At 50.7% G+C, this 25,926-nt stretch overlaps 1 protein-coding gene across 5 annotated transcripts; it reads left to right on the top strand.

Moving 5' to 3' along the window:
- Positions 1 to 1,822: 1,822 nt before the first annotated feature.
- On the top strand, positions 1,823 to 25,746 carry MOV10 (Mov10 RNA helicase). Of its 5 annotated transcripts, none has more exons than XM_060623777.3 (21): positions 1,823 to 1,933; positions 2,135 to 2,358; positions 15,335 to 15,538; positions 15,812 to 16,047; positions 16,217 to 16,475; positions 18,073 to 18,207; positions 18,867 to 19,035; positions 19,730 to 19,884; positions 20,142 to 20,318; positions 20,432 to 20,579; positions 20,997 to 21,155; positions 21,414 to 21,517; positions 21,686 to 21,783; positions 21,878 to 22,094; positions 22,939 to 23,056; positions 23,254 to 23,445; positions 23,685 to 23,759; positions 24,645 to 24,770; positions 24,852 to 24,940; positions 25,211 to 25,332; positions 25,407 to 25,746. In XM_060623777.3, the coding sequence occupies exons 2-21, from the start codon at positions 2,222 to 2,224 to the stop codon at positions 25,496 to 25,498; spliced, it is 3,012 nt and encodes a 1,003-aa protein (XP_060479760.2). In that variant the 5' UTR covers positions 1,823 to 1,933; positions 2,135 to 2,221; the 3' UTR covers positions 25,499 to 25,746. The 5 variants fall into 5 exon arrangements, with proteins under 5 accessions (XP_060479760.2, XP_060479759.2, XP_060479758.3 ...); XM_060623776.3 differs by lacking the exon at positions 1,823 to 1,933 and adding an exon at positions 1,938 to 2,032; XM_060623775.3 differs by lacking the exon at positions 1,823 to 1,933 and adding an exon at positions 2,015 to 2,032 and having other exon boundaries at positions 2,170 to 2,358.
- The last annotated feature ends 180 nt before the right edge of the window (positions 25,747 to 25,926 follow it).

Here is a 25,926-nt window from a genome sequence, read left to right as displayed (position 1 = left end):
CTGCAAATAATGAGGATCAGCTGTACCTGCCACAGCCTCTAACCAATTTCAGCATTCAGTTTAAGGGCTATTTCTAGTTGTATTCAGGACTATGGTCTACATGAACTTAACATTCAGATGTTTAATTGTGAAGCCCAAGTAACTATAGAGTCATGAGAAGTAATGAAGAAAATACAGAGCTTTTAATATGCTTCTCCAAAGTTACCTTGGGAGGCTATAGGTTTATTCTAGTAACGTCATTGGCCAAAGTTAACTTTCAGATTGCCTTCAGTGATATTTGGACCCGTACTAAAATCAGCCACTTTAAAGTCAGATTCTTTACAAGTGCAGATGGTTTTAGAGAAAGTTTCAAGGAAGTGAGACTGGGAAGGAAGACCATTCTAGACATCTAGACAGCCATATGTGGTAACAATTACAACTCCATGTGAAATGTATTTTTCTAGACGAAACTGGTTTAGAGAGGTTCCATTGTAACCAAGGCCACATAACATGTTTTTACTCAGGTTGGTACTATACTACAGCTGTTTGCATGTTTTGATAACATCTAGGAGATTGGTCTAAGGTTTGAGGGGGGGGTGGTGTGTGGAGAGGGGCAGTGGTGTTAGAAATCCAGGAATAATGGGGACTTAGATTTACTCATCAGCATGGAACCAAACATCAGTGTGGGTGTGGTGGATGGGAGGTTTTTGAAATGGTAAGTTAACATGGTGATTTTAAGAGGTTCACTCTTGGCTACCGTCAGACCTCACCAGGTAATTGTGGAGAAAAAAGGTGGAGAAATCAGCGATTTTACTAGTGTTTCCCTCTACTTTGCACAATTTCTAAGACATAAATTCTTAGGCAATGTCCCCTGCCCAGTTTTTCCTCTTCCTCTTAGCTTTGGTTCCCACCAACTTTGCATTTCCTGTTGCTAAAATCTGTTATTCCTGGCGATAGTTGGTTATTGGCCTGGGGGCAGGTACAAGAGTAGCCCAGCTGGAGCATGACCTGGGTTCTGGACTTTCCTCACACTAGGTTATGTTGAATGCGTGGCCTCCTACAGGGAATTACTTTGCAGAAAAACACTACCTTTAATATTTTTGTAACTGGTATATTTTTTTGAAGAATTTTTTTTACATAACTTTTTATGTTCTTTGCCCCATTCTAGTTGGTGTGTTTTTGTTATTAGGGAGCATAAATAGATGCAGAGGCTTGTTTTATGTTTGTTGTGGGAGCCCCACCCCCTTTAGTTTGTCTTAATTGTCTTCAGAAGCACGCTAGTCTATTACTTCTCTTCCTGGTACTGATGCTGTAGCTATTAACCATTTATTGCGTAAGAGACCAGTCTCTTGCTCTCAGGCTGATATTTTGATGAGTGGGGCAACCCTTGCTTATATACGAGTAACAATTAAAGAGCAATACAGACTGGAATGCAATTAAGTGCCCAAATATGTGTGGCTCAAGGGCAGGGATCACCAGCCTTTCCCCTAAAACGAAACCTGTGTGGCTGAGAAAAGTAATGACTGTTCCGTGCTGGCGGAGCCCCTTGTCCCTCCCTCCCACACGTACACACCTTTATCTCAGAGACACTTGGTTCTTCCCCACCCCCCCCCCCCCCCGAACTTCTTTGGCTCTTATGCCTTCCTCCCTGCGTCTGAAAGCTCGAGGAGGGAGAATGGGGGAGGGGGGCGTGCCGCTCGCTTCCGTACTGATTTCTGTCCCTAGCAGTCTGGGGGAGGTGCTGGATGAGCTGCCCCAGTCCAGCTGCAGCCAACCCAGGTCCCAGTCCCTGCCCTTTGCTCTCCTGCTTTTCAATAAGTCCCGAGGCTCTGGGGGGGGGGTGGGCGTGGGAGTAGCCCTAGCTGAGGCTCGGAAGTCTCCCTGGGCTGCTCAGGGGGCCCCAGGCGGTAGCCACGTTCAGATTCTGGCTCGAAGCCAGGGGAGGGAGCTTGGGGTAAGGGGAGGGCCCTGAGGGAGGGGTCAGACTCCTTAGGAAAGAGTTAATGGGAGGAGGGGGAGGGGATTGGACGGAGAGACCGAAGGGAAGACTCAGGTAGGAAAAGAACCGAGGAGGGAAGCCTGGTGGGGAGAAGGGAGCCTGCAAGATCAGAGGGTCAGAGTTAGGGGGCTTCCCCCTGCTGCACCCTCATCCTAGGGCCGCCAACTTACATCCGCGGCGGCGACTTTCAGTTTCATTTCCACGGACCCTCCTGCCTGGGCCGCAGCCGCAGCCGCCGCCGCGATGCCCAGTAAGTTCAGCTGCCGGCAGCTTCGGGAGACGGGCCAGTGCTTCGAGAGTTTTCTGGTCGTTCGGGGACTGGACATGGAGACAGATCGCGAGCGGCTGCGGACCGTTTATAACTGGGATTTCAAGATCAGGTACGGGCCGGCCCAGTCCCCGGCCCAGATTCGCGGGCCCAGCTCGCCGCCACGACCCCTCGCCGCGGGGCCACCCTTCCCGCCCCGGGGCGCGGAGGGACGCAGCTCCCCCAGTGGCGCAAGCCGGTCCCGGGGCGGCGCAGACCTCCCCTCCCGCGCCGTGCCCACGCCCCGCCAGCGCCGCCCGGAGCCCGCCCGCTCTACCCGGCCGGGCCCCTGCGCCCAGTCCCGGCGCAGAACCGCCCGCGCAGCCCGCGCCCCCCGCGGCCCGGGCCCTGGCGGGGAGCGGGGTCCCGCGCCCACGCGCCGCTCGCGGGGCCGGGGGAGGGGGGGCGCTCGGCCTGGGGGAGGGGAGCGCGAGAGGGGGCCCAGGCATCGCGGGACCGCGGGAGGGAGCTGCTTGCGGCTGGCGGCCGGCCCTGGCGCGGGCTCTGCGGGGACCCCCGCCCCGCCGCCGAGGGGCTGCTTGCCGAGGGGGTCCGCTATCCCGGGGAGCCGAGGAGACCCAGTGTGGGAGGGAGAATCTCCGGCAGCTCGGCAAAGAAGAAAAGGGCTCAAACTATATACGCACCAAACCTCCATTAGCACCTGTGGCTTCTCCATGGAGACCCAGGGCCAGCCTCCTGGAGGCCTTTCTCACCCTGTAGCTGCAGGCTGTTTGGGCCCCCCTGTTGCTATCGAAGTGAAAACCAGACGCTTCGTTCTGGCAGACCACAGAATTGTGCTTCAGAAACACCTATCAACAGGCTGCAGCCTTGGGCCGGAACACAGTTTAACAGGGATAAATGTGAAGACTTACACAAATACATGCGGGGTGGTGGGGATTTCGGCTTCCTAACACACCTCCTGAAAAAGGCTGTGGGTTTCAACAGACCAAAAGGCCGGTATGGCTGCCAAAAGAGTCCAAGAAGTGTTAGACTGTGTTAAGAGAAGTGTGGTTTTGGGGGGGGGGGGGGGGACGAAATAGTGACTCTCCAGATCACATCTGGGTTGTTTGTTTAAATCAATAATGAAATGTCCCATTTTAAGAGGGACATGAACAGGCTCCAGCAACATCTGAGGAAGGGTCAGCGGTTATGACCCGTTTTATGCCCTCACCCCGTGCTGGGCTTTGGGGAATGGAAAGGTGAACAGTACAAGATGCCAGGGAACGAGAGGCTTTGATAGGCCTGCAATATGCATCATACAGAATACTAGCATAGATGGTAAAATAACGCGCGGAGTATAATAGAACTAGGAAACATGTCAAAGAGAAGTAAGCAAAGAGCAGGTACTATTGAGAGGCATTATCAACAAGCCACATCCGTGCTTTCACCTGTGTTCCCCAACACAAGTACAGGTGCCTTTGAACACAAGCCAGCTACTTTGGGCTCTGAAGGAATGTATTTGGATGCTTGTTAGACCGGTAGGAAAGACTTTATGGAGGACTATTGCAGTAGAGTTACTGTAGTAGAGGAGAGAGTGCTCTACTCCAAACACGGCAAAGACAGCTGGGAATTGGTAGTTGTCAGCCGAGTGAGGGGGTCAGTGGACGGAAAACTACTAAAGACATATTAAGAGGTGGGGGGCAAGGTAGAGGCCTAATTGAGAATAGGGTTCAGAGGAGCCCGACTGAAGTTTGGTCAAGGAGAGGGTCTCTGTCAGCTCTCAACGAAAGCTACACAGTATGTTCCAGTACTGGGGAAGATGTTCTGTCAGACTGCATACAGAAAACCACATATAAAGCACATTATGGGTGAATTTAAGGGATTTCAAAAGTAATTTTACTATGTGCACTTGTTTTTTATGCAAATAAGATACCATTCCCCTGGAATTATTAGGGAATTTGGTGTTTTCTTATGCAAATAAGAATACTCCTGTAGTTAGTAGGGAATTCAATGGAGAAGGACACTGACCTTGGCCTTGAAGGATTGACAGTGAGGAGGGGGAGGGAAACAGCTTACGTGCTGATTCGTATTCTGTCACGAAACCCAGTCAAAGACTGAGGGGGGGCCTGGCTGGCTCATTCAGCGGAGGATGGCACTCTTGATCTCAGGGTCGTGAGTTCGAGCCCCACATTGGGGGTAGAGATTACTTAAAAAAAAAAAAAGACAAAAACAAAAAACCTGAGAAATGTTTGCCTTGAAAAGAGAAACATTGGAGAGAACAAGGCAGTAATCCTTGAATATTTTGAAGTCTGTCGTGGTGGAGAGGATTATGCTTCCCTGTCACTTCAGAAGGCTGGGCTAGCTTCATTCAACATGTTCCCCTCACCCTCTCCATACCAGGTGGAGATTTCTATTACGATTATAGAGAACTTTCTTACACATCCTTTAAACCCAGACAGGAATGCTGTGACATCAGCCCTCATCTTCCCAGTGGGAATTCATGGCTTCTTCCTTTGGGCTCTCAGAGCTCATTGTTCACAGCCAGGTTATAGCCCCATTGCACTGCCTTGCGTTGGAGCTAGTGTGCGACCAGCTTCCCTGATCTGAAGGCGGGGATAGGCTTTTCCTCACGTTTGCACCTTCCTCAGTCCCCAGCATAGAGCCAGGGATGTAACAGATGCTCTGTAAGTGCTGGCGGAATGGAATTGAATTAGTAAGTACAGTTGATCTACAAGAGAATGGGCCACCAGAGAGCTATTGCAAGTCACACACACACACACACACACACACACACACGGAATTCTAGGGAGCCTTCCTACACTGGGAGGGGTGCATCCCTTCCAGCTAGGGTATTTCAGGATGTTGCATCCTCTACTGCTAACTTTGGCCTTTTCCCATCATTCGTTATTTAGCAAAACATACTTAACGAGGCTCTGCTTGTGCCTGTGCCTCGGTTCCTGCCTGTAATCACAGTCTAGTGGGGGTGGCAGATGTGTAGACAAACATGTAATACAGTACCTTAGGGGCTGGGAGAGTGTTTGGATAGCTGGAGTTCAAATCCTGGTTGGCCATTCACGAGTTTGCATTTTTTTTTAATGTTTATTTTTGAGAGAGAGAGACACAGAGTGGGAGTGGGAGAGGGGCAGGGGGGGGGGGGGGGGAACAGGGCTCCATACTCTGAACTCTCAGCACAGAGCCTGACGCGGGGCTCGAACCCATGGACTGTGAGATCATGGGCTGAGCTGATGTCAGACGCTTAACTGACTGAGCCACCCAGGCGCCCGGAGTTGCATTGAATTTTGAGCAACTATCTAAATTTTCCTGTAACGCATGTAAAAGAATGCCTTTCTCTCAGGGCTGTGTGTGAGGCCAGAATGAGCTATCACAGGTAAAGCCCTTACCATGTGTAGCATGTTGCATGGGCTTTGGAAGTGGTAGCTGTCATTAGTACAGTGATGGTTAGGAGGAACGACTGATGTCAGTAAAAGTTTCAAGAGAAGACTGCTCTTGCCTTAGGCAGGAGACTCATTCTTTTCTTCAACAAATTTCGGCCGAATGCTTCCTGTGAGCAAAGCAAAACAGTGTGAGTCGCTGTGGATGCAGAAGGAGCCTAAGGAAGGAGGTGGCAATGAAACATAATTATTTAATTACTTTTGTGATAAGTGCTTAGAACAAAAGGTCCAGTACTCTGAGAGTATGTAACTTGGACACCCAACCTCGGAATCAGAGGTTTCTGGGAGAAAGTCATGTTTAAACAGAATCTTGAAAGATAAACGGGAGTTCACAGATGTTAAGGGGCAAGGGGACAGCATTCCAGACCCAGAGGGAGTAGCACCCTAAGGGCTTAGGGTGAACTCAGTGGCCCTGATGGGAGGCCAGAGGGAGGCAGGGACTAGATGGGGCAGGACCTTGCCAGCTGCAGAGAGTCTTTTGTTTGTTTGTTTACTTTTTAATCTTAACAGAAATAGGAAAGCACAGATCGTTTCCAAGTAGGAGACTGATGGATTAGGGGTTTTGGAAAGATCGTTCTGTCTCTGGCATGGAGAAAGGCTGTGTGTTTAGACTTCTATCCACAGTAAAGAATACATTTTAGTTGGAAGCCTGGGACACAGCTTTCATGGAACAATGCATACCCTAGAAACCATATATAGCCTCACTCCCTGCTCTCTGATGTTTTTATTCTGTTCCACTCCAATTTTCTAAAAATCCTGGTCTTGACCCACTAATGAGAGTTGCAACCCACAGTTTGTAAAACACAGAACTAGATGTCCCTTTAAGATGGCTGCCAAATTTGATAGTATGTTCTGAAATACCATTCTTCTAGCCATGAGACTTTCCTGCACTGCATCTGAAAAGATTAGTTATTGTTCACTGAACAAATAGCAGGGGCCAAGGTCAGGGCGTTACAGACCAAAGATGTCCACAGTGGCAGGAAAGTCTAGAGAGGAGTGACAGTGATACAGTGGGAAGGGCTGACGTACACTTAAAGAGGGATTGACGTCAGAACCTGTGCCTCAGTTTCTTCTCTAAAATGGGATGATGATAGTTACTACGTTGTTGTGAGGATTAAATGAGATAATGCTTACAGGTACTTCAAACAGCACACAGGAAGTGCTCAGTAAACTTTTCCTGTTGATGGTGTTAATTAACTGTGTTTGCATTATCCCAGTTATACAGAAGATCCGTGTGTGCCTTGTTAAAAGATTAGACTTCATCTTGTAGACTGTGGAGTCATAAAGGGGGGCTGTGATCCGACTTGTGTTTGGTAATGACTCCTGCTGGTTTAGGGGAAGAAACACAAATGACTAATAAACAGAAGGAAAGATCCTTGACTGTGTTAGTGATGAGGGGAATGCTATTTAAGCAAGATATCATTTTTTTGTTTATCAGATTGTCAGTGATCGAAAAGATTGAAGATTTCTGATGTCAGGGTCTGGAAAAAGGGTATTCTCAAATTTTTAGTGATTAACATTAAGTTTGTACAACCTGTTTAGAGGACAACTTGGGGCACCTGGGTGGCTCGGTCGGTTAAGCATCGGGCTTTTGATTTCGGCTCAGGTCACGATCTCATCATTGTGAGATCAAGCCCCGCATTGGACTTTGCACTGACAGCTGCTTGGGATTCTCTCTCTCCCTCTCTCTCTGCCCCTCTACCTGCCCTCTCGCTCCCGCCCCTGCCACTCGCGTGTGCGCGCACTTTCTCTCTCTCTCAAAACAAATAAATAAACTTAAAAAAAAAAAAATAGAGGACAATTTGGCAGAACTTGCCAAAGTTGTGAAGAGTCATTCTGTTTGACCCAGAAGTTTATTTGAAGGCATTTGTCCCATAAATCACCGACTAGTACAAGAATTTTTGTGCATGGGTGGTTATTGTATATAACCTTTGAAAAAGCCAAGCATTATAGGCACCGAACTATCGCTGGACAGTTAAACACGCCCCCTGCATTCCTACTATGCAATCCTTTGCAGCCATCCAAAAGAGGGAGGTGACTTGGTAAAATGTCCTGGAAGGAAGTCCATGGTGGTGAAGAGGTCTGTTGCAGGAGAGTATGTGCAGCAAACAAAACACTTGAGTGCTTAAAAAGTTTTCGTATGTATAGAAAAAAGTCTGAAAAAATACACATCAAGCAGTTAAGCTGATAGGGGGGAGTGAGGGCCCTTAATGTTCTATGTTGGATATTTGTGTTTGAAAGTTTTTTTATGCTTTGGATGACCACCCTTTCACTTACCTCTGTATGCACCCATACTTCCATCCCACCTATGTCAGTTGGCCCCCATGGGATCGTTACACTATATCCTTGTTTATTGTGGGTCCCTCTCCATATCACCATCCCAACTCCGTTCCACATTCTGCCCCACACTCAGGACACTCAGCTATCAACTGGGGTGTTTTTTGGGTTGTTTTATTTTAAAAGGATCATGTTTTATGCGTTTTCAACATCCTGCTTTCTTACTCAACAAAACATCACGGAAGTCATTCCCGATCATGGTGTTCCCAACATTTTATTATGACAGACAGACTTCAAACACAAAAGTTGAAATAATTGTACAGTGAATACCCATATACCCTCACCTAGTTTTTTGTTTGTTTGTTTGTTTTTTGTTTTTTTGTTTTTAGAGAGAGAGAGTGTGTGAGCAGGGGAGAGGGACAGAGGGGGTGAGAGAGAATCTTAAGCAGGCTCTGTGCTCAGCGCATAGCAGACACGGGACTCGATCCCATAACCCTAGGATCATGACTTGAGCCGAAATGAAGAGTCAGAGTCTCAACTGACTGAGCCACCCAGGCACCCCCTAGATTTCTTAGTTAGTATTTTGTACATCTGCCCATTGGTCCATCTTAGTGTTTTCGATGCATTTCAAAGTAAGTTACAGACTTCAGTGCAACTTACACCAAACACGTCTGCATGATTATTACTAACTGTAGGTGTTCAAAAATTAAGTGTAACTTCTAGATAGAAGTGGACGCATTGGGGGCACCTGAGTGGGTCAGTTGGTTAAGTGTCTGACTTTGGCTCAGGTCATGACCTCATGACTCGTGAGTTCTCTGACAGCTCAGAGCCTGGATCCTGCTTCAGATTCTGTGTCTCCCTCTCTCTCTGCCCCTGCTCTATGCACACTCTGTCTGTCTCTCTCTCTCTCTCTCTCTCTCTGTCTCTCTCTCTCTCTCTCTCAAAAATAAATAACCATTAAAAAAATTTTTTTTAAGTAGACACATTTTAATTCTACCTTTCCATACACTGTGTGTAGTCCCTATCGAGACACAGAACATGACATCACCCCAAATTTCCTCCATCTTTCCTAGTTCGTCCTCACCCTTACCCCACCCAGAGGTACCCACCACTCTGATGTTTTTTGAGACTGTGCCTGTCTGGAACTTCATTTAAGGGAATCAGGAGGTATGCACTCTTCTGAACGCCATGTTTCACTCAGCATAATGTTTTGTTTGTTTGTTTTAAGTAAACTGTACCCGAAATGTGGCGCACGAACTCACAACCCCGAGATAGTCTACTGCTCTACCAACTGAGCCAGCCAGACGCCCTTCAGCATAATGTTTTTGAGATTCATCCATGCCTTGTGTATGGCAGCTTTTTATCGCTGAGTGATATTTTTAAAAAATTTTTTTTTTACATTTATTTATTTTTGAGAGACAGAGCACAAGTGGGGGAGAGGCAGAGAGAGAATGAGACACAGAATCCAAAGCAGGCTTCAGGCTCCGCGCTGTCAGCACAGAGCCCAACGCGGGGCTCAAACCCACAAACCGTGAGATCGTAACCCAAGCAGAAGTCAGACGCCTAACCGACTGAGCCACCCAGGCGCCCCTGAGTAGTATTCTTCATCTGAATACAAATCAGTTTGTTTATCCATTCTCCTGTTCATGGATGTTGTTTTCAGTTTGGGGCTATTTCTTTTTTTTTTTAATTTTGTATTTAAGTAATCTCTGCCCCCAACACAGGGCACAAACTCACGACCCCGAGATCAAGAACAGTCACATGCTCTTTCATCCGAGCCAGCCAGGTGCCCCTGTTTGGGGCTATTTTGAATAAAATTGCTGGGAACATCCTTGTACCTTTGGCTTGGGGATATACCTAGGAGGAGCATTGCTGGGACACAGGGTAAATATACGTTTATTGTTATTTTTAAATCTTAGGCGAGTTGCTTAACTTCCTTTTTTGGTGGTTGGCAGCAAAGTCTTCTGGACTGGTCCTCTGTTGTGACCTTGTCTGGGGTTAGGCTGCTCCGCCTTCCCTAGTTCCTGTCTGTTTCCTGAGCCCGTTTCTCACCTTCCCAGCAATTTATTGGTAACTAGCTTTTATCACTTAAATCAGCCATAATTTATTCTTTTTGCTTACAACTAATAACTCCAAATATACACAGCCATCTGACTTCAGCTTAGATCATGATCTCACAGTTCGTGGGGCCACACTGAAGGTGCGGAGCCTGCTTGAGGTTCTCTCTCTCTCTCTCTCTCTCTCTCTCTCTCTCTCTCTTCCTCTGCCCCTCTCCCACTCTAGTGCTCTCTCTCAAAAGTAAACAAACACTAGTGAATGAATGGATGATTAAATGAATAAATAAAAGTGGTGTGACCAGGTCTTCATGCATTTTACTTCCTTGCCACTATCTACCTTCCTTTATATATGTTTATTTCTATGTGTATTTATTACATGTATATATATGTATATTTATATATTATTACATGTGTCTCCAGGTTTGGACAGTATGTATAAAATATGTAAACGTTTATATAAATTATATATATATTAGACCTATAATAATATATATCATTATATAATTATACATGTCCACGTGTGGACCGTGTATGCAACCTGACATGTAACGTTACAGGCCCCTGCACAGCAGTGCTGTGTGCCAGCCAGCGGTTTAGTGCAATGTCCCCTCCTTCGTTTTTTAATAAAAGAATAGTCTGGAATTATTTGATATTTCTTTCACTCATTCTCCCAGCAAGTATTTTTTAATAAATACCAGTGCTAGGTCTATACTAGATATTATATAGTTCCTTTTTTTTTTTTTTTTTAAGTTTATTTATTTATTTTGAGAGAGCCAGAGACAGCGTGAGCAGGGGAGGGGCAGAGAGAGAAGCCCAAGCAGCACACAGCCCGATGTCGGGCTCGAACTCATGAAACCGCAAGACCGTGATCTGAGCTGAAACTGAGAGTCAGATGCTTAACCGACCCAGCCACCCAGGCGCCCCTATACTTGCATTTTTAAATTAAGTTTAATCTTTTTAAATGTTTGTTTATTTTGAGAGAGCAAGCAAGCGAGTGTGCGAGTGGAGGGAGTAGCACAGAGAAACAAGAGAAAATCGCAAGCACGCTTCCCACTGTCAGCACAGAGCCCGATGCAGGGCTTGAACTCAAACCTTGAGATCATGACCTGCGCCAAAATCAAGAGTCGCATGCTTAACCACCTGAGCCAGCCAGGTGCCCCTATAGTTGCATTTTTTTTAGTGCATTTTTTTTGCACACATAATATTCTTTTCATTTGAAATCAGAATATTGCAGCATATGTTTAGTTTTTTGCAAAACAGACCTTTTTCTGAAGTGATCGTACCAGTTCATACTCCAGCTGACAATGCATGAGTGTTCTGGTCTGTCCTTATCCTTGTCAACACTTGGTGTTGTCAGCCTTTTAAATTGTAGCCGTCTGTGTGGGTGTGGTGCGTTCTTTTTCATTGCTGCCTAGTATTTTCCATGCTGTGGGTGTTGACAATGTGTTAACATCTCCCTATTGATGGGCATGTTTTTGTTTCCAGTTCTCGGCCCCTGTGAATACCTCTGCAGTAAGCATCCTTGCACATGTCTTTAAACACAGGTACTTTCCTTTCCATGGGATACTTTCCCAGAACTGCAGTTGCTGAGTTAAATACCTGTGTTTCAGAGATGTTAGGAGTCCTCACCAGATTGTTTTTCCAAAAGGTTGTCATATTTCACCTTTCCAGGAGCACTGTGTGAGAGTCCCCTTCTCCACATACACACAACAGCGATCCATGTTATGGCTGTTTTCCACTGTTGTCAGTCTGATCGAAATAAAACAGTCCTTCGTTTTGACTTTAATCTGCAATTTCTCTGCTTTTGGAACATCTTTTCATCTGGTTATCTCGATGTGTTCTGTAAGGTGACTATTCAGTTTTTCTACTGAAGTCTTGATCTTTTTTCCTAGAAATCTAGGTGACTTAGATGCATAATATAAGAACTAGGACTTTTTTCCAACAGCTACGTACTAAGTTTCTGGTTGGAAAAAAATTATTTTCATTATGGCTGTCACCTTAGACCAGGGAGAGGTGAGTTTGGGTAGTGGTAATAGTCACGGGGCATAATGTGAGAAAACACTTAGGTGGTAGTACCCATGGCAGAAGTTGTGAAACTTGCAGAGTTGAGTTCCTTCTGCCAATGTGCCCAGGCAGAAGTTTCCAAAAATAGATTCCATGTGAAAATTTTGATCTGGCTTCTTTTAAAGGTCAGATGCTGGCCATCTTGGGCCTCTGTCCCCTGCTGGCCACATCTGTCTGGAAACGATGGAGATTAACAGTTACCCCCTCTGGACAGGGCATGCACTCTTGGGTTTGTTCGGCTCTCTGAGAGCCCTGTTTCCTCCCCAGCACTACCCTGAGAGCTGGCTGCATTTCAAGGCATCTCCACTGTTGTCTTCCTTTTTTTTTTTTTTTAATTTTTTTTTTAATTTTTTTTGTTTTTAATTTTTAAGAGAGAGAGAGACAGAGAGTGAGCAGGGGAGGGACAGAGAGAGAGGGAGACAAGGAATCTGAAGCAGGCTCCAGGCCCTGAGCTGTCAGCACAGAGCCCGACGAGGGGCTCCAACTCACAAACTGCGAGATCATGACCTGAGCCAGAGTCGGATGCTTTAACGACTGAGCCACCCAGGTGCCCCTCCACTGTTGTCTTCTTAAGTGGAGTTATGAGGGACGTGAGTCCTTAATACTGATGGCTCAAAAATGGTACTATTCAGGTGCTCGGGTATCAAAGATGCCTGGGGAGCCTGGCTTCTGTTGGCATTTGAGTCAGTGCTCGATCTGTGGAACCTACCAAGCAAGGGGCCCTGGCGGATGACAGTGACTCCTCCTGATTTCGGTCCCTTTATGACTGGACCTCCCGGCAGTGTTTGAGCCTGATGCCTGGTTTTGAGACTTCTTCTGATTCTCCTCCCTCTCTCGGGGCTTCCTTCTCTGTTTTGTCCTCCTCCCTGGGTTGTCCTGGTCTCAGCTCTTCTCAGACTAGTCACACTCCCTGGGGAGATTCCAGACACTTCCATGGTTATAACTACCACCTGAGGACTCCAGAATATCAGGCTAGACTCAGGCTTGACTTTGGCCTGAGTTCTCAGTTTCCAACTCATGGAGCCAGCTGCCTCTGGACCACAGGAATCTCGAACTGAACATACCAAATACAAATGTCATGGTCCTCCCTCCAACCTCCTCCTCCTCCTCCTCCTGCCTTTACCTCCTATCTCAGAAATGGTTCTGGAAGCCAAGCCATTGATCTGAGTTTTGTCCTGGACTCCTCCCTCTTCCCAGCTTCCATTCCCCCTCCTGTCCGCCACCAGATTCTGCTAATTTTACATTCTAAGTATTATCAGATCTGGCCCCCTCTTCCGTCCTTTCCACCACCTCATTCAGGCCCTTGTCATCTTTTAATTGGACTGTTACAATGGCCTTTTTCTAACTGGTGTCCCTGCCTACAGTCTTGCCTCCAGCAAATCCATCCTCCAATCCTGATGCCAGAGTCATCTGAAATGCAAATATGATCTTGCCACTCCCCTGCTTAAAACCCACCAGCCTCGGGGCTTCTGTAACCACAGTGTAGCCTCTGCTGTGGGCTGAAAGTAAGTTGTTACTACTCCTACTACCACTGCTACTGTTAGTCCTACTATTACTACTAATACGAATACTAATAATAGTAGGTGGCATTTACTGAGCATTTTCTGTTATGTTCTCAAATGATTTATTACCTTTTTAAAACAAATCAGAGCTGATTCACAGTCTTCTGAATAGTATCACTCTCATTTGCTTGGGGTGAGGAGGGAGAGGGGCAGAGTGACAGGCAGGGGGCACCAGGGAATTGTCCAGACCATAAATGATCTTGTTACACGCCAGTGAGTGACCGTGCTGATCCAGCCATAATAGTTAAATAGGGATTACCATGGTTCTTATGAGCTAGGATTTGCTTTCATTCCCTACGACGCATTGAGGGAGGGTGGTCAGCCGTCCAGATCTGGAGTATGTCACGTGTGGGGGTGTCCCCGGCTCCTGGGTGCCACTAGAGGAAGACCGCTAGCCTTCAGGGTCAAGTCTAGGCTTCCTGGCCTGGCATGCAACACTGCGTGACCTGGTGCCTGTCCATCTCTGCTGCCTCCCATCACCCCTGTCCCACACTTCACTGTAGCACAACCAGACTGTGTGTGATACTAATCATAGCACACCTTACGGAGATCTCCTTATGTGCCAAGCACTGGGCTAAGTGGACACTGCAGTGCCCGTCTCCATGTAACCCTCATAACAACCCCCCCGAGGTAAGTTTTCATTGCCCCCATTTTGTAGGGGAGGAAAGTGAGGCTCCGAGAAGTGGAGACCCAGCTGGTGGCCGAGTGGGAGGTTGCCCTGTGCCCCCAGCTCTTGTCCTTGCACGCCCCTCCACCTTGGCTTACCCTTTGGCTCCCTGTTGTGTCTGGTAGACACCCGTTCACTCTCCAGGACTCCGTTCTGTCCTGGGACAGCCTGGCTCGGTGCCCCTCCTTGGCCCCAGGCTGCCCTGGAAACCTCCTTGGCCGCGCCCCCGGCAGGACGCCAGGATTGACGCGTTCAGTCTGTGCCGGGCTCTTACCTCATTGAACCCCTGGCTTCTAGCGCAGTGTGTGGCACATAACAGGTCTCTGTAAGTGTTGAGTTGACTAAACTGAATTCCAGGCACTGGACTTTGAGGTTATTGACCTTCTGACCAGTTTTCCCTGTCTTCACCTTCTCTAGGCGCAAAACCAAGCTATTTGATCTCTGGAGAAGGATCCTTTCCCTTCCTGCTTGGGTTCCATCCACCTGCACCCTTTGACTTCGGGTGGAAACTGCTGTCTGATCAGCCACATTGCCCACACACCCTGGACACCTGTGCTCTCTCTGACCCCTCTCTCCTTCCTCACCATCAGGCAGGACCCCAGGTCCACCCCCTCTGAATCAACTTATTTGGCTTCCCCTTAACCTTAGCTCTTTCTGCCACGTCATTTGTATCTCTTTTTCTGTCCCAAATAGTTTTTCCCCCCAAAAAATCTTCGTTTCTTTCTCTCTCTTCCCTTAGTCCTCCAAATCACCAGCCCATGACTGGGCTGTTCTCCTCCGAAACACACAGTCCACAACTTGCTGTTTAAAACAGTCGTATTTTGTCTTGGGAAGTCCTATTGAATTCCCTTAAAACATTAACAATTCCTGTGACCCCCCCCCCCCAGCCTGAGTCTCTGTCCCTGGGTCCTGTCCTGTTGCGCAGCAGGGCTGGTGTGTCCCACATAGAGCGACCCACAGACACCCTGCCCTCCCGCCTTCCCCGTTGAGCTGCCTTCCCTCACTTCCCAGTCTCCTCTGCTTCCGGCAGCTTTGGGACCCCTGCCCCTGGCTTCTCCTCCATGCTGTATGGAATGAAGATTGCAAATCTGGCCTACGTCACCAAGACTCGGGTCAGGTTCTTCAGACTCGACCGCTGGGCCGACGTGTGGTTCCCAGAAAAAAGGAGAGTGAAGGTGGGGTCAGACATCAGCAAACACCACAAGTCACTGCTAGCCAAGATCTTTTACGACAGGTGTGTGTCTGTATGTGTGCATGCACGTGCATGTGAAAGAGGGTGCAAGGACACAGGGGTCAGGGTGTCGGGGAAGCCATCTGGCTGAGAGAAGAGGGGGTTGCCTCAGGTTGGGGTAAGGCCCCCTCCTTCAAGGAGTGGGGGAAGGGTAGGGAAGGAGCTAGTTGGTCTGGGGAGAGGCGGTGGGATTCCTGAGCTCCGCTGGCACTTCGCCAGCCTCCCCTGTCTAGGCCCTTCCTGTCCCAGCCCCCCCTTGACTCCCACTCTCCCCAGGGCTGAGTATCTTCACGGGAAACATGGGGTGGACGTGGAAGTCCAGGGGCCCCATGAAGCCCGAGATGGGCAGCTCCTTATCCGCCTGGATTTGAACCGCAAGGAGGTGCTGACCCTGAGGCTTCGGAATGGAGGAACCCAGCCTGTCACCCTCACTCATCTCTTCCCACTCTGCCGGACCCCCCAGTTTGCCTTCTACAATGGAGACCAGGAGCTGCCCTGCCCACTGGGCCCTGGTGAGCGGGTTTCCACGGGAAAGAGCCTTTAGTGGACGGGGGCTTGCCCTGGTAAGGGTTGCTGTGTCAGGGCTCCTGCCCCGGGGTGTGGCTGCTGGGGGAGTGTGCAGGCAGGGTACTGGTGGGAAGGTCCCTCCCTGTCCTCTCTCACTCATCCGTCCTCCTGCAGGCGAGTGCTACGAGCTCCAGGTCCACTGCAAGACTAGCTTTGTGGGCTACTTCCCGGCCACGGTGCTCTGGGAGCTGCTGGGACCTGGGGAGTCAGGTTCGGAAGGAGCCGGCACTTTCTACATTGCCCGCTTCTTGGCTGCCGTTGCCCACAGTCCCCTGGCTGCACAGCTGAAGCCCACGACTCCCTTCAAGCGGACCCGGATCACTGGAAACCCTGTAGTGACCAGCCGGATAGAGGAAGGAGAGAGACCTGACCGGTAACTCCTTTCCTCTCCAACCCGGTCCAGTTTGGGGTGCCCCGCATGAGGGTGGGCACCTTGGGGAAGAGCACAGAGCCAGAACCAGGGCCCCCTTTCCTAACTGAGTTCGTAACTCCTCTGGGCCTCAGAGATTTTTTTCTGTTCGGGAAGGAAGTTGCAGGTGAGCCTGAAAAAATGTTAAACATTTTTGATTGTATGATAGATTGTCAGGCAGCCTGTGTAGACCTTTCTCTCTGTCTTTTTTACAGCTTTTTTTGAGATAATTCACATACCGTACTATTCAGGTTCTCAGTATATTCACAGATATGGGCAACCACCACCACGATCCGGTTAGAACACTTCATTACCCAAAAAGGAGCCCATACCCTTTTGCTCCTCATTTCCTCCCAGCCTTTTTTTTTTTAATGTTTGTTTGTATTTGAGGGACAGAGAGAGGGAGAGTGAATGCGTGAGCAGGGGAGGAGCAGAGAGACAGAGACAGAATCTGAAACAGGCTCCAGGCTCTGAGCTGTCAGCACAGAGCCAGACACAGAGCTCAAACTCACAAGCAGTGAGTTCATGACCTGGGCCAAAGTTGGACACTCAACCGACTGAGCCACCCAGGTGACCCCTAGCCTTTTTTTTTTTTTTTTTTTTTTTTAAGTTTATTTGAGAGAGAGAATAAGAGTGTGTGCAAGCAGAAGAGGGGCAGAGAGAAAGGGAGAGAGAAAATCCCAAGCAGGCTCCATGCTGTCAGCACAAAGCCTAACTCGGGGCCCCATCTCACAAACCGTGAGATCATGACCTGAGCCGAAATCAAGTCGGATGCTTAACCTACTGAGCCACCTGGACATCCCTCCCTCCCAGCCTTAACCACTCTGCTTTCTGTCTCTATAGATTTCCCTATTCAGATATTTCATATGAATAGAATTTTTTTTTAATGTTTATTTATTTTTGAGAGAGAGGGTGCAAGCAGGGGAGGGGCAGAGAGAGGAGGACAGAGGATCCAAAGCAGGCTTTGCACTGATAGCAGAGAGCCTGATGTGGGACTCAATCCCACGAACTGTGAGATCATGACCTGAGCCGAAGTCCGACACTTAACTGACTGAGCCACCCAGGCGCCCCTCATATGAATAGAATCGTATATTCTGTGTGGCATGGCTAGGTGTTTATGAAATACTGAGCTAGAAAAGTGAATGATAGGCAATTGTGCTCTTTTTGTTAAAACTGTATGTATGTAATACAAATTGACAGAAACCTGGAAGTTTAGCTATCAAAAAGTTATTGGTTATCCCCGGATGGGAAGAATGTTATGTATTTACCCACTTATTTTTCTCTAATGAGCATGTATTTTTTTATATCCATATTATTTACACATATGGGTGTTAAATATGTGACTTTTGGAAGTTTCCATGAATAGTACTTTCCAGAAATGAGAATTGGGGTGAGCATCCTCATGGAGTAGTGAGTTCTGCCTCCTTGTACAAAATCTGCCGACCCCCTTCAGCAATAGTTTGTGGAAGGGCTTCGGGCATCTTCCAGGGAGGAGCCTTCTCCACCTCTCTGAAGGGGAGGGATCTCTGAGTTTGTGACCACTCTTCCCTGGCTCCTGCAGCGCTAAGGGCTATGACCTGGAGCTGAGCATGGCGCTGGGGACATACTACCCACCCCCTCGCCTCCGGCAGCTGCTCCCCATCCTTCTTCAGGGGACAAGTATCTTCACTGCCCCAAAGGAGATTGCTGAGATCAAGTAAGAGACACCCTTCTGCCCCACCTCATGCTGCTTTCTGTGTCTCTCCACCCCCATCCCCCGCCCCATCCCTCTGTCCTCAGCCTCCCATGCCCCCTCCCTTCCTTCCCGTACAGAGCACGCACCTCGTGCTGCGCACCATTCAAGGTGAATTCTTCACATGAGGGCCTTGCTCATTGCAGTAGGGAGAAATGAGCATTTATCTTATAGTTTCATGTAGCGACGAGTGCTGTGAAGAACTCTACCAAAGCTAAACTTTCGGGGAAGGGGAAGGGTTGTGCTGTCTTGCAGAGGGCAGTTAGTGCTGCCCTCTTTGAGAAGGTGACATTTGAGCAGACAATGACACATGAATGAAGTGAGGGTGTAAGCATAGGAGTTATCTTAGCGAGGAGAATGTTCCAGGCCCCAGAATCCATGGTATAAATGCCACGTCAGATCTGAGGTGGGGGCAGGGGCGTCGGAAGGACGGAGAGCCAGGATTCCATTCTCTGAGGCCTCTGACCCCCCACCCACTTCTCTGCCCTTCTGGTCCTCCCTGATTCCTGGTGCTTTCATAGTCCCAGAGCCACGGATGGGAGAGGGTGGATGCTCCTGGGTGCAGGGGTTGCCTGACCCATCCTGTCCCTGCCCCCTCCTGCCTGCCCAACCATCACCGTCAGGGCCCAGCTCGAGACAGCCCTGCAGTGGAGAAATTACGAGGTGAAGCTCCGGCTGCTGCTGCACCTGGAGGAGCTGCAGATGGAGCATGACATCCGGCACTACGACCTGGAGTCGGTGCCCATGACCTGGGACCCCGTAGACCAGAACCCCAGACTGCTCACACTGGAGGTCAGGGCTTGGATCCTGGGTGGGGAGGGTGGGCTCGAGTCAGCCAGCCTGAGAGTAGAATGCTGTTCCTGCCCCCAGGGGGCTCAGCAAGGAGCAGAGAGCCCAAAACAGGTGTCAGAGCAGGCTGATGGGGAGGACCTGGGTTTTAGTCTAGACGTTGCTACCACTAGTTGTGTGGCCTTGGGCAAGTCCCTTGCTCTCTCTGGGCCTTTGTTGCCTTATCTGAAAAGCACAGAGCTGGCCTAGATCCCTTTCCAGATGTCAGATGCTGAGTGTTGTACGCACAAGCCCAGAGTTCCTGCACGCAAGTGCTGAGGAGGGCAGCTGGTGAGAGAGAAGGGGGTCGGGGGCAATCAAGGAACGATTCCTGCAGGAACTGAGTTTTGAACAAGGATTCAAGGGCAGAGCGGGAACTGAGCTGGCCAAGAGGGCACACGGATGGGCTGAGAATCGTGTCCTGGAGAGTTTCCAGGACTGCTGGGCTCAGCTCTCTCTGTGCAGCTCGGGCAGACTGTCTCCTTGCTCATCCCAACTTTTGCCCTGTCAGGCGGGAGAGGAAAGAAGCAAAGCTCCCTGGGTCTTGGGATAGAAGGACAACGCTCAATCCTTGTCCCTCACAGGCGGTCTGGAGACCTAGGGGTCCTCCAGTAGCCATCCCTGGGGATAGAAGCTTGCTTATGTCCACCCCCCATAGGTTCCCGGAGTGACCGAGAGCCGCCCCTCAGTGCTGCGGGGTGACCACCTGTTTGCACTTTTGTCCTCTGAGACACATCAGGAGGACCCCGTCACCTACAAGGGCTTTGTACACAAGGTGGAATTGGACCGTGTCAAGCTGAGCTTTTCCATGAGGTGGGTGTTGGGGGAACCATGAGCTGCTAGAAGGGTCTACAAATGTTTCTTAGGCCAGAGGAGCTGATTTGTTTCTCCCTGAGACCAGTGGGACCCCAGGGATTGAGCAGGAAGCTTTTCTTCAGGGGGACCCTGAGATGTCTCAGTAGTTTCTTCTGGAGGGATTGCATGACTGTCTTGAAAAGAGAGTGGAGCCAGAGTAGATGCAGAGAGATGCCCTCTTACTGGAGCTTTTCCTTCCTCCTCCCTTCCTAAAGCCTCCTGAGCCGCTTTGTGGATGGGCTGACCTTCAAGGTGAACTTCACCTTCAACCGCCAGCCCCTGCGGGTGCAACACCGTGCCCTGGAGCTGACGGGGCGCTGGCTGCTGTGGCCCATGCTCTTTCCTGTGGCCTCCCGTGGGGTCCCACTGCTGCCCTCAGATGTGAAGCTCAAGTGAGACTGGGCATGGGTGTAAGGGGGGCCACTTGGGGTGTGGGGCGTGGGCGCTGGAGTCAGGGAGGCCTCCGGGACACCGGGTGACGTCATGTTTCTGGTTCATCTGCCAGGCTGTATGACCGCAGTCTGGAGTCAAACCCTGAGCAGCTGCAGGCCATGAAGAACATCGTTATGGGCACCACCCGTCCAGCCCCCTACATTATCTTTGGGCCTCCAGGCACTGGCAAGACTGTCACCCTGGTGGAAGCCATTAAGCAGGTGGGGCCTGAGCATAGACCTGGGGCCGGTGCTGACTCCCCCAGGGACCAAGCAGTGCCCAGATTCTGGGTGCCTCCAGCTTCCTGATCGCCCCTGGGCTGGCGTCAATGGTCTGTGTGGCATTTGAACATCGTTGTGCAGGGTGTGGGGTCCCACGTGACTCTTGGAGTCACCAATCATGTTTCAGCCACCGTAGATTCTGAATGTTTACTGTGCCAGTTTTCCAGCAGTGAAGTGCTTACTTGGACTAGCAGAGGGTTGGGGGGGTCAAAACTCGCCTTTTGTGTCCCTGCTTCCCTCAGGTACGGGAGACAAATGCCACCCTGTGCCAACCTGAGTCACAACCGAGTCTCTCCCCCATCCCTCCCCCTGGAGCCAGAGAAGCTGCTTCCCACACTGTGCTTGTCCCCACCCCAGGTGGTGAAGCACTTGCCCAAAGCCCACATCCTGGCCTGCGCTCCGTCCAACTCAGGAGCTGACCTTCTCTGCCAGCGGCTCCGGGTCCACCTGCCCAGCTCCATCTACCGCCTCCTGGCCCCCAGCAGGGACATTCGCATGGTGCCCGAGGACATCAAGGTACCTGGAGAAGTGTGGAGAGCCAGGGGAGGGCAGGTGCTGGGCTGCTCAGGGTAGATGCTCAGGGCCAGGAAACTAGACCTGGATTCGGATACTCGCTGTGTGAGCTTGGATGGGTCAGAACCCCTGTTTGGTTGTCTGTTTCCCTGTGTGGGAAGTGAGAGAGGGAAAGAAAACTGCCTGGGGGGCCCAGAGCCAGAGTGAGGGTGAGGATGGACAGAGCCAGCTGATTTCTTCCTCTCTCTTCACACCCCGCAGCCCTGCTGCAACTGGGATGCGAAGAAAGGGGATTATGTGTTTCCCACCAAGAAGAAGCTGCAGGAGTATCGTGTCTTAATTACCACCCTCATCACGGCCAGCAGGTGGGAAGTGTGTGTCTCTTAATCATGTGTATAAGTAAGGAAGTAGCGGGCTGGAGAGATGGGGAAGAGTGGTGCCTGGCAGTGGGGTGAGGGGCCAGTTTGGGTGGGCTTTCAGGTTTGCCAGTTGGGTACCCAGATATGACCCCTGCTTGGCCTGACGCCTCCCAGGTTGGTCTCAGCTCAGTTTCCCATCGATCACTTCACACACATCTTCATCGATGAGGCCGGCCACTCCATGGAGCCTGAGAGCCTGGTGGCCATAGCAGGTGAGGGGTTCAGGGTGGGCTGTGTGCATGCCACCCTGCATGGGGTTGGGGGGTCCCACCGCTCACCTTTCTCCCACGGCACCCTGCCTCTCAGGGCTGATGGAAGTCAAGGAAACAGACAATCCAGGAGGGCAGCTGGTGCTGGCAGGAGACCCTAGGCAGCTGGGGCCCGTGCTGCGCTCCCCGCTGACCCAGAAGCATGGCCTGGGGTACTCCCTGCTGGAGCGGCTGCTGACCTACAACGCCCTGTACAAGAAGGGCTCCAATGGCTATAACCCCCAGTTCATAACCAAGCTGCTGCGCAACTACAGGTACTCCCGCACCTTCACCTCGCCTGCAATCTGTGCCTTCACCCACTCTGTGCAGCCCCCGCTGGAGGCTCCATCCTGCAGTCCTGTTGCTCAGAGGCTGTGTGATGCAGGAAGACTATGATCTGGAAGGTCGGTGATCTCCATTCCAGCCCCATCACCGCTACTCATTGGCTCTGACTTTGCAACTGACTTCGCTCTTGAGCATTTTGCTTATCTGTGTATCGGGGGATTGTCCATGGTTCCCAGACAGTGGGATGTGTCTGGTGTGGGTCCCAGATGAAGGGTCGAGGCAGTCCAAGGAGAAATGAGAAAAATAGAGACGATACAGTTTTTCAAAAAGCTAATTGTTACTCAAATCAAAAAGTATACTTGCTTTACTCAATGAATTCATGTACCTAATGATGAATTCCTAAGTTCTTAGGAGTTCCTTAGATAAGTCCACTGGGAGTTCAATCTATTATTACTTCTGTTTTTAGATTTAACACATTATCTCATCAAATAATGGCAGTAGTAGGTGATGGTTGTTTTTGTACCATCCTTCCTTGGCAAAATTGAAACTTGAGAACCTCCCCATTTCTTGCGTGTTTTTTTTTGTTTTTTTTTTTCCTTTTAAATCTGCCTGGCCTACGGACCACGTGTGCTCAGGAAGCACATTTGGTTCTGTGCACATTTGGTGCAGTGAACAGTGCCTAGCAACACGCTATAGATCAATGAGTCCACCGTCCATTGGGCGGGTGGCAAGAGGATGTGTGGACCCAGAGCAGGTGGAGCAGGGGACCCCAAGGTCAGGGCAGAACTAACCTGGCCCCTGGTCTTGCTCTTCCTTCCTCCTCTTGCCTCCCAGGTCTCACCCCACCATACTGGACATTCCCAACCGACTCTATTATGATGGGGAATTGCAGGCCTGTGCCGACGTCGTGGACCGAGAGCGCTTCTGCCAATGGGAGGGTCTGCCTCGACAGGTGAGGCTGAACCCGGCAGGGTCAGGCTGCCACCCCTGTACCCCAGCTTCCCTCCTACCGAAGGTGCAAGGTAGGAGGAGCCTCTGAGTGGAAGCCACAGGCTTTCACCTTGGCCTGGGATCCCGCATTCCCTGGGTGGGTTTGGGGTGGGAGGGAAGGGAGGCCTGGCTGAAGGTTTCCCCCGAACCCGTATCCAGGGCTTTCCCATCATCTTTCACGGCGTAATGGGCAAGGACGAGCGTGAGGGTAACAGCCCATCATTCTTCAACCCTGAAGAGGCTGCCACAGTGACCTCCTACCTGAAGCTGCTCCTGGCCCCCTCCTCGAAGAAGGGCAAAGCCCGCCTGAGCCCCCGAAGCGTGGGCGTCATCTCTCCCTACCGGAAGCAGGTCAGGCCCTCAGTTCCTCTCAAGGGTGGGACCCCCCCCCCCCCCCCCGAAGGTACCCCCTTCATAGCCAGACGATTAGGTGGAGGTTCTAGAAGCTCAGGTCTCTGCTAGCCCTGTCAGACGAGCTCAGAGGTCAGCTGTCCCTCCCTCTCTGCCCCCCAGCTCCCCGGTCTTCTGCCTGGCTCCCTCTTACACTGGGGTAATGGCATGAGAGAAAGGCACCTGTCCTCATCTTCCAGGTGGAAAAAATCCGTTATTGCATCACCAAACTTGACAAGGAGCTTCGGGGACTGGATGACATCAAAGACTTAAAGGTGACACCACCGTTTCACATTTGCTCCCTGCCTTCGGTGCCCCTGCACTTCCCCTGCTTCCAGAGAGCTCTTCTGGCACTCCAGCCTGTGTTACTGCCCCGCCCTGCCTTCGCTGCCTAAGACCCAGTGGGGCTCCCCCCAGGCCTCACTCCTGCAGATCCTGGCTTGTCTATCTGGGGCGGGACCAGGAAACACCACACCGGATTCTTGATGCTTTTGATCAGGCTGGTTTGAGGCCTATGCCCTACGGATAAAGTCCAAACTCCCTGCCTGCCTGACCTGTCATGTGATAGTGTCACAGCTCACCATTCCCACCCTCTGAGTCAGTCAGTGCTTTGACTCAGGTGGTGGTTCTCAACACTGGCTGCAGATAAGAATCACCTGGAAAGCTTCTAGCACCACCGGTGCCAGAGCCCCACCCGGCCAGTGAACACAGCTATCTGGGGGCAGAGCCAGGGCATCGGTATTTTTTATGGCTCCTCAGGTGATCTAACGTGCAGCCGCGGTTGAAAACCAGTGCTCTAAGATTTAAAGGCTTCTCCCTTGGAGATTCCAATTTAGGAAGTCTGGGTTGTATATCTTTAACAAGTGTTTAGTGACTGTCTTTAGGGAAGTTTGAGAACCACTGCTCGGAGTTCCTGTGTCCTTGCAAGCGCGTTTTCTTTGCTTAGAAGAATTTTAGCCCACACCCCTTTAACTGGATCCACCCTTAAGCTTCCAGGGCATCCTCCCGTTCTCTCCTATCAGGACGCTCACTCCCTCCCCTGTGACAAATGCCCGGTGCCGGCATCGGCCTTGCCTTGGAGCTCGCTGGATCGGGAGCTCCATAAGGCAGGGTGTGTGTCTGCTTCCCGAGCCCTGCAGGCCCTGTGTCTCGCCCTCCAGGTGGGCTCCGTAGAAGAGTTCCAAGGCCAAGAGCGCAGCGTCATTCTCATCTCCACCGTGCGGAGCAGCCAGAGCTTTGTGCAGCTGGATCTGGACTTCAACCTGGGTTTCCTTAAGAACCCCAAGGTTTGAGACCTGGCGGGTGGAAGGAATGCTTCCTTCCTTAAGGCCCTTCCCTCCCGTGACCCTACCACTCCTTCCTTTCAGAGGTTCAACGTGGCTGTGACCCGGGCCAAGGCTTTGCTCATCGTGGTGGGCAACCCGCTGCTCCTGGGCCATGACCCTGACTGGAAAGTGTGAGCATTCCTACCCCATGATCCCTCTTGGTGGCCACAACCCCCATCCTGGGGCAGGTGTAGCTCTATTGAGCACCTTCTTGTGGCTCAATTAATTCACAGGTCTGTTCTTCCTCATAATTCCCCACTTAAATTACCCGACAGAGGATAAGCAACTCGCCCAAAGGCGCAGGCCCACATGGTAGGACCAAGGCTTAGCCTCGAGCCTCTGCTGGCACTCCTCAGCCAGGCCTGTGCAGCTGTGTGTGTGAATGTCCCTGTACCCTACAGATTCCTGGAGTTCTGTAAAGAAAACGGGGGGTATACCGGGTGCCCCTTCCCTGCCAAACTGGATCTGCAGCAGGGACAGAACTTACTCCAAGGTCTGAGCAAGCTCAGGCCCTCTACCTCAGGTATGGCTGGGCCAGGCAGGGGACAGCGCTAGGGGATGAGGTAAGGAAGACAGGCTCACCTCTTTTCTTTCTAGGGCCCCAAAGTCACGACTACCTCCCCCAGGAACGGGAGGGAGAAGACGGCCTGTCCCTGCAGGTAGAGCCAGAGTGGAGAAATGAGCTCTGAAGACACAGCAGACCGCCTTCGCACACCAGCCAAGCCTTAACCGCCCACCTGACCCTGAACCGGAACCCAGCTTGAACCAGAGCCCAGCTGAGCTGCCCCTCCAGAAGGACAGGAAGGCTGGGGGAGAGAGTTTACAACCCAAGCCATTCACCCCCTCCCCTGCTGGGGAGAATGACACATCAAGCTGCTAACAATTGGGGGAAGGGGGAGGAAGAAAAACTGAAAACAAAATATTGTTCTATGCAAAAGCCTCCTTGTTTCCTCAGCCTGGCCCCCTCTGGCCTTGTGGCCTTCCCAAGCTCTCCAAAGCGACCCCAGAGGGGAGGGTGGGACCATCACACCCTTCCCAGGGCCCTACTCCTCCCAGCCAGAGAGGAACCCAGCCCCCAGGTCCAGGGGAGGAAACCCAGTGGGAGGCCACAAGGAAG

The sequence above is a fragment of the Panthera onca genome, chromosome C1 (assembly GCF_046562875.1).
Source record: "Panthera onca isolate mPanOnc1 chromosome C1, mPanOnc1 haplotype 2, whole genome shotgun sequence".
Taxonomy (NCBI): Eukaryota; Metazoa; Chordata; class Mammalia; order Carnivora; family Felidae; genus Panthera; species Panthera onca.
Note: the sequence above shows the minus strand (reverse complement) of the source record. Positions and strands in the feature narration are given on the sequence as shown.